At 37.2% G+C, this 13,967-nt stretch overlaps 1 protein-coding gene across 5 annotated transcripts in view; it reads left to right on the forward strand.

Moving 5' to 3' along the window:
* Positions 1–2,621: 2,621 nt before the first annotated feature.
* ATP13A3 (ATPase 13A3) overlaps positions 2,622–13,967 on the forward strand; it is a 78,493-nt gene continuing 67,147 nt past the window's right edge. For 3 of the 5 annotated variants that reach the window (XM_045287503.1, XM_004712341.2, XM_045287506.1), the window contains exons 1-7: positions 2,622–2,714; positions 4,713–4,886; positions 5,521–5,694; positions 5,937–6,007; positions 7,643–7,723; positions 8,806–8,875; positions 13,038–13,172. In XM_045287503.1, the coding sequence (XP_045143438.1) occupies positions 2,664–2,714; positions 4,713–4,886; positions 5,521–5,694; positions 5,937–6,007; positions 7,643–7,723; positions 8,806–8,875; positions 13,038–13,172 (756 nt within the window). In that variant the 5' untranslated portion in view covers positions 2,622–2,663. The remainder of the gene's footprint in view (positions 2,715–4,712; positions 4,887–5,520; positions 5,695–5,936; positions 6,008–7,642; positions 7,724–8,805; positions 8,876–13,037; positions 13,173–13,967) is intronic. The other 2 variants (XM_045287504.1, XM_045287505.1) reach the window with 1 other exon arrangement.

A 13,967-nucleotide genomic window follows, 5' to 3' on the forward strand; every position in this document is an offset into this window, starting at 1 on the left:
ACAGATGGGCTGTAGGTCCCCAATCTGCATTCCCCTCATTCACAATGATAAGATTTTTTTGTTCTTTGATGTCAGATACTCCATCCTGTCGACATCTCGTGATCACACAGACTGGTGTGCTTCTTTCATTTGGGCTTTGTGGCTTCTCAGCAAGATGGCTGCTTGTTTATCTTAAAGCCTTTAAGACTCCAGGTGCTCTATCTTTTGATAGCCAGACTCCATCAGCTTTCTTCACATTTGCTTATGCACCTGCTTTGTCTTCAGCGATCATGTCGAGAGGGTGAGCATCATGGAATGCCAGTTTAATAGAACAAAGTGTTCTTGCATTGAGGGAGTACTTGAGTGGAGGCCCAATTTCCATCTGCTACCTTAATACTAAACCTATAAATATATGCACATCTATTTCCCCATCATCACATATAAATATATTTACATATATACATGTCTGTATTTAGACCTTTATAAATGCCCTTTCCCACCTAGTTTCTTCCTCTATTTCCTTTTACTTTCCTCTTGTCCCACTATCATGTTCAGCCTTCATTTGGGTTTCAGTAATTCCTCTTGGATACACTGCCCTTGATCAAGCCTTACTAGGCCTCCTACACCCTCCTTGTCATTGATTTTAGATTACTTGTTGTTCCCTTGTCCCTGGGTTTTTTAACACCCACTTCCTTTCCCCTTTTCCCCTTCTCCCATGTCCCCCCAGAACCATCAGTCCGGTTGTTTTCTCCTCCAGATTATTTATCTTGCCTATCTTATCTAGATAGACCTGCAGAGATAATAATATGCACAAAAACAAGACAGCAAAACAAAGCAACAAAAGTGAGCAAAACAACAAAACCCAAGGACAAAAAAAGAAAAGCCTGTAAATAGTTCAAGATTCGTTTGTTGAACTTTAGGGGTATTTTCCAGTTGAATCTGATGCGGTGCCACACCCTGGCCCCAAAGTCTATTTTTGGTATTCCCTGGGGACTTTGTTGCCCTGCTCCCCTTGCTGTTCTTTAGCACACCCTTAGTGTTTCGCCTCAGTGTGGTGGGGTCAGATTGGGCAATTCCTGGACTGTGTCTCCAGTGTTGTCCGCTGTAGCGCTATGGGTCCGTGAGGGACATCGAGTCTTGTAGTGGGGCCGGCCCTATGGTCCTCTCTGTGCTTTGACTGCTCAAAGCTTGGTGTGGGCCAGGATGTGTTCCGCTCTTTCTTCCTCTTCCTTCATTTGCACCTGTGTGCTCTTATCAGACATGTCACTCTCCCTGAGCTGTAGCTTCAGTGTTATCCTCTGAAGTAAATTCTTCTGTGGGGAGGCGGGGCTGTCCCCTCAGACCTCTCTAATGGTTCCCTGCTTCATGCCAGTATGTTGCATTCACTTGAAGTCTGGTCCCTCTTTCCTGTGGAGATATAAATAATACCCTCCCCTTGGGTGGGTTTCTTAATGTGTCTTTGTTTGAGAGTAATTGAACATGTTGGACCTGTGGGTTTGTACTTTTCAAAGTTAGAAAAAACTTTGACCATTTAGTCTTCATGTATTTTGTCTGCACCCCCTTATGCGGTAGTGGGCTTAAAGATACTCTACATGTTTACTCCTTTTGGACCTTCTCTGTTTCAGTTGTTTTAGTATATATGCCTAAGAAAAGAATTGCTGGTCATAGAGTATATTTTACTTTTTCAAGTACTGCCATATTGTTTTCCACTGTGGTAATACCAGTTTATCCTCTCTTCATCGAGTTTACCATTTCTATACTTCCTCACTACCATTTGTTGTGGTTTTTTATCCTCACCTTCCTAGTGGGCTTGAAATGGTATCTCATTTGTGCATTGAAATTCCATTTCTCTAATGACCTCTAGCATCTTTGCATGTATTTATTGACCATTTATTTATTTTCTTTGGTGAAATCTGTATTCAAATACTTTGCACATTTATTGTTGGTCCTTTTGTTAAGTTGTAGGAGCTCTTAATACAATCTGGATGTTAAACTTTATCTCCTCTCATACATGGTTCCCACATATTTTCCCCCATCTGTAGGTTGTTTCTTTACATTGTAGAGTGCTATGATACACAACACATTTAGGCAGCCACAGCTGACCTTTGCTATTGGGAAAGAGGTTGTGCTTGCTCATTTTCCTCATAGACTAAAACAGCAAGAGCAACCCTTGAGAATGACTGCTGTCTTGGGCTGTATTGATCTGATGGATCATTGTTACCATGGTGGACAGATTGTAACATGAGGCTAGAACAAAGACCAAGAAGGTAAATTCTGGAAGAATTCAAAAGAAATTGCTACTGAATTGCTCAAAGGGTTTGGTATGGCAGCGAAGCCCCCTTAACATTTTTAGTGGTTATTTTGTTGCTGGCATAGCATCAAGAGATTTCAATAGTTTTGCACAGGGATTAGTTTAAGTTCCTGCAGTTGTTTTTCTTTTGGCTATTAATTTGTGTCATGAAAACATTAAGTAACTGTTACTATTTTAGCATCCATCCTTTGTCATTCATTCAGCAAATAATTTCTACTTGCTTACCATGTGTAAGTCTCTTCTACACACCGGATGGAGAGTAGGTATATGGAATCTGGAATGAGAGAATAGTTCCCTAACAGTTACTTCCTTTTTCTCCCTCAAGTTTTTCTCAACTATTCTGAAGCACAAAACATTGCATACCACTGTAGATATGGACAAAGAAGAAAGGAAGACTATCAACCAAGGTCAAGAAGATGAAATGGTAACCAACTTTTATAGTTTCTTAGTGAAATGTAAAGAAGAGTTTATCACTCTAATTTGTTACTCTAGAGAGTTGTTTTTGCACATCCTCATGTCAAGTCTGACTCATAGCAGCACTATCTATGGCAGAGTAGAACTCACTTTTCGGACTCCCAGGCTGTAATCCTGCTGAATGCAGACCACCAAGTTTTTCTCCTGAAGAGTCCCACTGATGGGTTTGAACCACTGATCTTTGGGTCAGCAGCCAGGAGCTTAACACTTGCACCACCAGGGCTCCTTATTCTAGCAAGAAGAGTTCAGTTTCAAAAGCAACAGCCAAATCATCATTATTGGTATCTTTAAATCTTAAAATGTATCATTTTTATTTATTTTATTAAAAGATAATTTTGGGGGGGGCTCTTACAACTCTTATAACAATCATACATCAATTGTATCAGGCATATTTGTGCATATGTTGCCATCATTCTTTTCTAGACATTTACTTTCTGCTGAGCCCTTGGTATCAGCTGCCCCCCAAGGGCATCGTCTCTTTAGCTTATTCTGGTGGTGTGTTTTTGTACTGGGATTCAGTAACAGCTTTGCTGTTGGTTTTTGGATATTTTATTTTTTTACTTTATTTTCCTTTCATCCGATGATTTAAAGTTCTTCTAGAGAACTTTATATATAATCCTGAATACACTATTTCTAAGTAATCTATAAAATTAAAAATTTATGTAATAGAAGTGAAACAAAAAGAAACTTTATCAACTGTTGTAGGGGTGGGGGAGGAAAAGAGGTTGCCAGGCAAAACACACAATAAATGCTCTTATTAAATTTGAAATTCAGATTGCAAAGAATAAGTTTAAGTATGTTCCAAATAGTGCATGAAACACACTTAGCCTAAACAATGATTTGTTTTGTAAATTAAAATTTGATTAGCCATCTTATGTTTTTACTTGGTAAATCAGGCAATCTTGGTAGGGATCAACAGGTCAAGTTAATTAAATAATAAATAATTTGGGTTAGTAGATCAAATTGTGGCATAGTGGCTACTTGTTGAACTGGTTGCAAGGTCAGCAGTTTGAAACCACCAGCCACTCCAAGGGAGAAAGACAAGGCTTCTCCTCCTGTAAAGACTTAGAGTCTTAGAAACTCACAGGGGCACTTCTTCCCTTTCCTATAGGGTCACTTTAAGTAGTCATTGACTCAGTGGCAGTGAGTTTGGAGATCAAATTGACCAGTCATAGTAGTGTTTGGATAAAAAGTTTATCATTTGGGAAAGAATCACGTTAAACCCTGTTTATCTAGATGCAGTGTGTAGCCTGGACTTTATCCTGGAGAGAGTCTTAGTTACTGTAGCAGTGTTACTTGATTTTGACAGATGTGCTATAGTTATCTCAGGTGTTAACATTAGGGGAAACTGCGTAAAGAGTCTGGAGCTCTGGTGAGTCGTTTGAACCTATTAACCTTTTCCAGGTAGAAAGATGAGACTCTCTACTTCTGTAAAGATTTCAAGTCTCAGAAACCCACTGTGGTAGTTCAATTCTGACTTGTATGGTTGCTATGAGTCTGAATGTACTTGACAGCAGTGAGTTTTCAGTTTGAGAGAAGGGTATTCACAATTATCTTTGTTAGCTTTAGGCTTACTTTTCAAAAGTGGGCCACTTGCAACTAGAAAAGGTCTGAATTAAGAAAATATATTTATAAGTTCAAGGAAAATACACGTGGAATATAATATATTTTGTTAGTAGAAAAGAACTTAATTAGTATCACACATAAAACCATAAAGTATAAATGTCATTAAATTGAACTGCCTAAAAATATAAATAAATATGGCATCACATTTACCAGAAATGAATTTTACAGTTAAATTATGGACTGGGAAGATTCTTGCAGTTTCTGGAGCAAGATAAAAAGGTGCCATTTAAATTGACACCCACTTGGGAGACAAGTAATTTTGAAATGTCTCTATGTGTTCTACATTTGATGTTTGATCATGTGCCTCTGTGTATCCATCCAGGAAGTTTTTGGCTATAATCTGAGTCGCTGGAAGCTTGCGTTAGTTTCTCTAGGAGTGGTCTGCACTGGGGGCTTCCTCCTGCTCCTCCTCTATTGGATGCCAGAGTGGCGGGTGAAAGCGACTTGCATTAGGGCTGCAGTTAAGGACTGTGAAGTGGTGCTGCTGAGGACTACTGTAAGTCTGCATTTACTTTTAGCTGCTTGCTTGAGTAAACGACTGTGACTGGATATTTTGTTCAAAAGAGCTCTGAAGGGATATAAGAGGTTATGAGAGTGTAACCAGACATCGTGATTGTAATATTTCCTAAAGCATCTGTTTATCAACTGAGTTTGAGTTCTTTTCCTTTCCAGGCTTTACTTCCCCCTCCGTGAGTTTTGAGTGTTTGAAGTGTCATTGGAGTTGTTGATTAGATTCACCACCTCTTGTAGCCCAGCCTGTTTGTTTAATATACCAGTACCTTTCTAGTGTGTGATCCTGGTTTTTTTGTTTTTTAATCCTAAATAAAAGCATGTTATAGCAGGTTTTAATATCTATTATCAACGTATGGATAGCTTAATTAAGGGATAGTTCATGGAATGTTACCGTGTCATTGAAGTATGCCATAGAGGGGTGAGCAGTGGAAAGTGTTTCTTGTTTGAATTCATGCATCTCTTGAAGTGCTTATCTACCTAAAGAGTAGAAAGTGATGCTTTCAAATTAAAAATGAGTAAATAGTGTAATGTAAAATAAGATTACATAAAAATACAGGAAACCATGTAATACATAATTGATCCTTTCTTTATCATTTTTCCTTTCTCTTACCTTTAAGGATGAATTCAGAATGTGGTTTTGTGCAAAAATTCGCTTTCTTTCTCCGGATACTCATTCATTTTTAAGTCCAAAATCTCTAGCTAATAAAGTTTCCAATGGCCATTTGATTGAGAATCCAGCTGAAGAGATCCACCACGAGATGAGCAAATACCCACAGACTCGTTCACAACAGGTATTGTGTTCTTAGTGTCAAGAGTTTATTTAAAAACCAAAATGCATAGCCTAGAATTGTGCGCTTGCACATACTATGGTTAGGGACATGCCGTATATCTCACAGTTTTAGATGTTACTAGATGAAACATATATCACATGTAGTCACTATAGTTTTAACATGTCACTATATGGTAGCTTTGTGTTTGTAAACAACAAGTAGTGGTGTGCATCTTTGATGTAACTTTTATTTATGCTCTACAGATTCGTTATTTCAGCCACCATAGTGTAAAGTATTTCTGGAATGATACCCTGCACAATTTTGATTTCTTAAAGTAAGTATTATTCTCTTTGGATTAGATTATGAGCTTATTAAATATTTAAGATAGAAAACTTCTTTCTAGTATTACATGAAATTGAATAGGTTTTTGCCATGTAGGCTTTACTCAGTTACTGTTATCAATTCCCTTCAAGACTTAGCAACTGTTTAAAAAAGAAATCCCAGTAGCAATGTTTACTTTTGCAAATATTCACATAAAACTTGGAGTGTGATCCCCAAATTACATTATATCTGTGTATTCTGAGCCTAAGTTCCTTTTTGCTTGAGGTGTCACCACAAAACGGGTTTTGAGTACACCTTGTAGTCTGTATTTGAAGTCAGGGTATCTGAATTGTCACCTTCAAATTTGCTGACAGTTCCTTCCAATTTACTTGAGGGCTAGAGCAATAAACACACAAACATAATTTTACTATGTAGATAAAGATGGGACATTGTTGATCACAAGTCTTTCGGTAGAACAAATTGAAGTAATTCCTTAAAATTTGTTTGTGGAGGGTCCACGTTTTTTAATGCACTAAAATATTTAGGATTCATTTTATTGCTCTTGTTGAAGTAATTAAGCAGCCCTTCATTAAAGTACTATTGCTTTTGAATGATAAAGGCGGTTTTAACACTGCCAGTAAAAACAATCACCTATGAACATTTAAATTAAATGGGTTTTGCCTTAGACAAACTAAATAATTGAACTGTCCTGGAATGGAGCCAGGTGTTTCCACTTGTCAAAATCTGAAAACCATTCCTCTTTAAGAACCATTGACTTTAAGAAAACTGCCAAAGAGCTCTTTTTTTTTGAACCACTCCAGGCCAATTTCTGAGAGATTCTTGGAGAAATCACTAACATCAGTAGGAAAAATATGTTGAACATAGTTGCTGCAAGGTTTTCGCCAACCACAAAAACATGTAGAATTTCTTATTTTCTGGGTTAATCAAATTATCTGATTATTTACGGAGTTTAGATTTCCTAATGGGGTAGGACAAGATGGATTGGTATGATATATAAGGTTCTCTGTGCTTTAGAGTTCTATAGACAGTATCTCAGTTAACATAAACATAAGACTTTGGGTAAAAGAGACTATGTTAAATAGTGAATCTCTCTTAGAATTGTTAGGTTTTAGACATTGTGGCTCATGAAAGTTGGTGCTTTTGATCTTTGTGTTAGATCAGGGTAGGATTTGCATAGATGAAAGAAAAAAAGCATGAAAATGGTTTCTTAATTTGAGACTCACAAAATTGCAAAAAGGGAAACTGAAATAGAGACTTTTTTCCTCTTTGATTTTGGAATTCTCACATTAATTATGTGTCATTTTTAATTGTATTAGTTTGATGATTAGTTATCACAGCTTTAGCAAAACTTTAAGAGAGGCTAATATTACTGTATAAACTGGAGTGTTCGCAGCTAGTTTATCATGGGATGGATGGATTGTCATGTTTGAGAGTTAAATTTTTCATTGTTTAATGTAGATGTTTGAGATTTTAAATTAAAAATTTCATTCTCATCTCTAAAATTTGTTAAGGGTTTCTACTTATAAAGAAATTATACTTTAAAATCAAGCATATAGGAAAAAAAGAGGCATTAAGTAATTTGGATATTTTAAACTTTGTTTAAAATAAAAACTTTGGATTTATTTAGGGGACTGGATGAAGGTGTTTCTTGTACGTCAATTTATGAAAAGCATAGTGCAGGACTGACAAAGGGGATGCATGCCTACAGGTAATTTTTAATCCAGCTAAAGTTAGATCTATTACCAGAGTTCTTAAGTACTATAGTATATATAATCCACCCTTTTATCATATAGTTGAAATGTTAATGGGTATTTTAATACTATAGACCTAGTAGTTGAGAACTTGTTAATATTTTGGGTAAGACTATCTCAGTTTAAGAGTTATAAAAATGTAGCTGATATTTTGAAGTTATGTCCCTAAAACGATAATCTAGTTAATCAATTCCAACATGTACATTTCCTCAGTTTTAACATCTCTGAAATTGGGATGTGTTAATCTTTCTAGGTGGTATAAAAAATGTCTTATAATTGATAGCATCTTAAGGGTTTCTGAAATATGGGAATATTAAGCATAAGCTGGAATTATCATAATGAAAATTTGTAAATTGGGAAACTTACCCATTCTTTTTAGTGTTATATTTTGCTAAAGAGTAAAAACTATGCTAGTATATTGCTCATTTTAAAGATAAATGTAATTTTCAAATTAAATCTTTGATTTCCTTTTACTTCTATAGCATGTTCTTTCAGAAAATTCAATCAGTTGAGACTTACAGTTCATAAGAGACAAGAATTATCATATAGACATAAGGAATTAAAAATGAAAACTTATGTAACTCTTTAAAAGCAGTTTTTCTAAAATATGCACAATGTTTTGGTATAAGTGCTCTTTCGATACAGTGTTATTGTTAGAAAAGTAGTGTATGACCTCTCAAATTTATTTAGCCTCTTGAAATTGTATTTTAATTTCAAAATTGTTGAGAACGCTTGTGTTCCAATATGGGGAAGAAAATATATTGCTTACAAGGCTTTTGTAGTTGTGTAATACACAAAAAGACAGGAGCCAGAATGAAATAAAATAGCAGTATAATTACATGTTCCGGTATTGATCTTTCTTTGTAAATACTGTAAGTATAGAGAATTTAAATTATATAAAACAAATATTTAGAAACATGACTGCTTAAATTTCAGATATTAAAAACAGTTTGTGGTTTGAACTACCAACTACAGTGCCTTTCCTAAGAATACTGTTATTATATAATATGCTATAATGCTATTATTTTTTCTGTTATAGAAAGTTGCTTTATGGAATAAATGAAATTACTGTGAAAGTGCCTTCTGTTTTTAAGCTTCTAATTAAGGAGGTAAGATTGTCATATATATAATTCAATTTGTCAATTTTGAAAGAGCCATGCTTTAAATAATGATTAGCTTTTTATTTTTTGTTTCCTAGCTTCTCTTTATTTATTACTTGGAGGGTAGAGGTAGCAACTGTGGTTTTGGGCAAGAATTGCTTTTTTGGTGGTTGTTGTTGCATTTATTAATATACAAAGTGCCTCAAAATTTTGGGATAAAACAATGAAAGGATAATGGAATTTGCCATGAACTTTTTGAAGTCCCCTTGTCTCTCTCTGTGTTTGTGTATTCTATATAAGAAGTTGAATATCTATTTTTCTCTGTCTCATATATGTCTCTTTTCTTTAACAACTTTTTCATTTTTTTTTCTTCACATGTTATTTTGTAGTACACTGTTAAAAACTAGACATTGTACTAGAGCTTTGGAATATAAAAAATGACACATTGGTAGACTTTTGTTGGGGGGTTGTCTTAGTTATTTCGTGCTGTTTTAACAGAAATACCATAAGTAGATAGCTTTAGCATACAAATTCATGTCCTCACACATTAGGATAAACATCTGAATTATGAGTGCTGATTCAAGGGAGAGGCTTTCTTTGTCATCTGTAGAGACTGTGCTTTGTCCCTTCAACTTCTTTCTTCGAGATTTCCATGTATCTCAGCATCTTATCATACCTTATCTCATTGGTCATTTGCATAATATCTTTTATATCTCAAAAAAGATTGATTCAAGGTAACATAACAAAAGCCCATTCCCAAATGGTAATGTAGCCATTCAGAGATTTGGTTAAGAGTTACAGCACAGGGGTAAAATCCAGTCCATAACATTCCCCTTTTTGGCTCCCTTGAATTCATCCTCTTGCTGTGTGCAAAATACACTCACCCTATCATCCCATCGCAAAAGCCTTAAGTCAACTTCAAGTCCCAAACGTCATCCTCACTAACAATTAGAAGACTTTAGGTATGTTCCTCTTCATCTTTGAACCTGTGAACTCTAGAACACAAGTTACCTGTTTCCAAAATATATTGGTGGACAGGCATAAGGTAAACATTTTCCATTACAAATGGGAGAAATTGGAGGAAAAGAAGGGATTTCAGGCACCAAGCAAATCCAGAACCCAAGAAAACAATTTACATTAGATCTCAAGGCTTGAAAATAATTCTTGATTCTCTGAGAACATCTGGGAAGTAGCTTTGCCTCCCAGGCTTTGTATGTTGCTCATGCTCTCTGGATTCTGGGTGGCTGCTCCTCAACCGTGAACTTCAGCTGTACCTTCCAGGCACACTGGGATGGTAACTGCTTCCTCTGCTTTGGGCAACCCTATTTTCCTAGCCCAGATGAGTGGCAACCCTACCCCTGGACTTGAGTATGTCCCTGGGGCTTGGCAGCCCTCCTCACCTTTAGGTGTAGGTCCAATCTTCCTGGCCCTCCTGAATAGCAGCCCCACACTGCAGAACCAACTTGGCCAAGACTCGGCTCTTTGAAGCCTAGAAGGCTGAGTCCTCAGGGACCCTTGAAGCCTAGGAGGTCTCCCATTCCTTGTTCCTTTCAACAGATCTGCTTCCGACTGAACTTTCCTTTTCTTTGGAGTACTCCCTTGAGCTTTTCCCTGCCCATAGAATTCCAAGAGGAAGACATTTTTCTTTCTTTTCATCCTTTTACTGCCAAGCTGTTGGGTGTTCTGCTATGGTGTTAGGTTAGATTCATCAAACACAAGCTATGGATCACTTTAACCAAAAATTGTGCAGTCATGCCCTTGATGAATATTCTAGGACTTGTGTCCTTAGTGCATACAACAGACTTTCCCAAATCCTTAAGTTCTGTTTTCATTTTAACTCCATCTCTTTGTTCGTGAATTTTACAATAGACAGCAAGGAGAAACCATGAGGCCCCTTTAAGATCTTCCTTAGAGATCACAGCCAGATATCAAAGTTCATTTTTCCATCAGACATTTGAAGATAATTCAGACAAATTCTTTGCCTCTTCATAGAAAGCATCCACCTTCCTCTACTGTTCAACCACATGCTTACCATTTTCTTTTAAAACCTGAATTAAATGCTCACATTTCCACATTTGAATTAAAAGCTCACATTTGGTTGTTGCTGCCATATGTATACTCTAAGATGATAGAGACTTGAGCCCTCATCAAATTGCCTTTGCTACCCACCAATCTACTAATAGTCTCTTTAAGGCAGTATAGGCCTTTATCAGGCACCTTAAAACCCTTTGAGTTTCTATCCATTGCCCAATTCCAAAATTACTTGCACATTTTAGGTATCTGTTGGAGCAGCAACATGCCCGGGTTAAGGTTGAATGGGTTAAGTGGCTGTTAACTAAAAGTCTGGCAGTTCCAGTTCAACAGCTGCTCCTAGGGAAAAAGATGGGGTAGTGTGCTTCCGTGAAGATTTACCACCTTGGAAGCACAATGGGGCAGTTCTTTGGCCCAAAGGGTTGCTAGGTATTAAAGTTGACTTGGCAGTGGGTTAGAGCAACACACTTCGTTTTCAGTACCAAATTCTGTCTGTGCCGCTGTAACAACTACCACAAGATGGCTTTGACAAATACACTTATTTTATTAAAGTTAGGCTGCTAGAAGTTCAAATTCAGGGTTGCCGCTGGAGGAAAAGGTTTTTCATGGGTGGCTCTGGAGGAAGGCCTCTGTCTCTTAACATTTTGCTTCTTGTTTTCTAGGGCATTTTCATGTGCCCTGGCATCTAGTTCACTCCTTCTCTGTTCACTCTTTTAATCTCTTTGAAGAATCCCCAAAGAGGTTGCCTTAAGTTCTATAGTAATTCTGCCTCATTAACATAACAAACACCTAATTTCCGAATGGATTATACCCACAGGTATTGAGGGTAGGATTTAAGACACATCCTTTTGGGGGGATGTAATTTAATTCGTAACTTTTATTCTGGGAGAGAAACTTGTTTAATTGTAACTTAACTGCCACAGCAAAAGTGTGAATAAAAGAAACAGTAAGTGACTTTATCCAGTAGAGTTAGGCTTGCTTGGCCCCTTTTAAACTTCTTTTGTTGTTGCTAAAGGTCAAAAGTTAGTTGAATTGGGTTAATAATGCTTTTAGTAGGAATAACAGACTGTTTATGAATGTGGCCACCTGGTGTTGCTAGGTTAGTGAACATAGTTAGAGTACTAACTTTGATCTTCAGAAAATCTGTTTGCTGCTCCTCTATAATATTAGAATCGCTCTCTTCTAATGATCTAATTTGTTTCTAAGGTAGAATATAAGTGTTTATATCTTAAAAGTGCTTTGAAAATACAGGATCTATTTTAAGGCATTGGGGCTGTTAGAAAGACTACAGATTTGGGTCAATGGAGTGTACTGCTGAACTTTACCTGGTCTCTTTATTTATTCAAGGTTTCATCTTTATGTACTTTTCTTAGGGAAGGCAAAACACTAACCCATTAGCTATTATTTCTCTCCTTTAGATTCCAGTGGACCACTAAATATTTTTTCTATTCTATTAAAAGTTTTGTAGCTTAGAGTGCTTAATTATTGGGACTAAATATGTTTTATGCAGAACTGCTGACTTGATATGATTTAGCTGTTTCTTGCCAATCTGACTGGATGCAAATATTTTTAATTGGGCTTACTTGTTCAACCATATTCTAGGAGGGGGACTGGGGACAAAGTACTATGCTATCACCCTATTTTACTCTCTAGGGTAGTACTTAAGTACACTTTAAAACTGACAGGGTACTATCGAGCTTACACTCCCTTTTTTTTTTTAAACGGGTCTTTTTTAAAAAAAATCATTTTATTGGGGGCTCATATAACTCTTATCATAGTCCATACATACATCAATTGTATAAAGCACATTTGTACATTCGTTACCCTCATCATTCTCAAAACATTTGCTCTCCATGTAAGACCCTGGCATCAGCTCCTCATTTTCCCCCCTCCCTCCCCGCTCCCTCTCCCTTGTGAACCCTTGATAATTTATGTTATGATTTTGTCATATCTTACACTGTCCGACATCTCCCTTCACCCACTTTTCTGTTGTCCGTCCTCCAGGGAGGAGGTTACATATATGTAGATCCTTGTAATCGGTTGAGCTTACACTCTTAACCCTTGTTTTTCTTTCTTCTCAAGTGAATCTACATGGTGTAGATACCTCATTCATTTTGACTTGTATCTCTTTGTTTTTTAGGTTCTCAATCCATTCTATGTTTTCCAGCTGTTCAGTGTTATTCTGTGGTGCACTGATGAATACTATTACTATGCTTTCGCTATTGTGATTATGTCGATAGTGTCGATTGTGAGCTCGCTGTATTCCATCAGAAAGGTAAGTTCCATTTATTATGGGTTTCCCAACTATGTTTAAAATTGTACGTGCATTTTGAAATGCAGGTAAGGTATGTAGAATTAGTGTTTGGTACAAGAACTTTACTCCAACAACTCTGTCTGCTCACTTGTTCAATCTCTGTAAAAAAATTTTCAAGAGAGGTTGATTCAAGATAACCCTCTACATAACACCTGAAGTTGCTGAAGACAATGGGTGCACAAGCAAATGTGAAGAAAGCTGATGGTGCCCAGCTACCAAAAGATGTAGCACCTGAAGTCTTAAAGACCTGAAGATAAGCAAGTAGCCATCTAGCTGAGAGACAACAAAATCCACCTGGAAGAAGCACACCAGCCTGTCCTGACTCGATTGCTGAGGACAAAGTGGGTGCACGAGCAAAAGTGGTGAAGAAAGCTGATGGTGCCTGGCTATCAAATGATATAGCACCTGGGGTCTTAAAGGCTTGAAGACAATCCGGCGGCCATCTAGCTAAGAAACAACAAAGCCCACACGGAAGAAGCACACCAGCCTACCCCAACATGAACGCTGAAGACAAAGCGGGTGCATAAGCAAATGCGGTGAAGAAAGCTGATGGTGCCCGGCTGTCAAAATATATAGAATCTGGGGTCCCACGGGCTGGATGATAAACCAGGGGCCATCTAACTGAGAAACAACAAAGCCCAAAGAAGCACACCACCCTGTGACATGACAAGGCATCAAAGGGATACGGTATCAGGCATCGAAGACCAAAAAAATTAAAAATCATAGCATTGTGAATGAGGGGGAGTGCAGAGTGGG

This window comes from Echinops telfairi, unplaced genomic scaffold (genome assembly GCF_000313985.2).
Source record: "Echinops telfairi isolate 266 unplaced genomic scaffold, ASM31398v2 ScPeMD7_17;HRSCAF=63, whole genome shotgun sequence".
Lineage (NCBI taxonomy): Eukaryota > Metazoa > Chordata > Mammalia > Afrosoricida > Tenrecidae > Echinops > Echinops telfairi.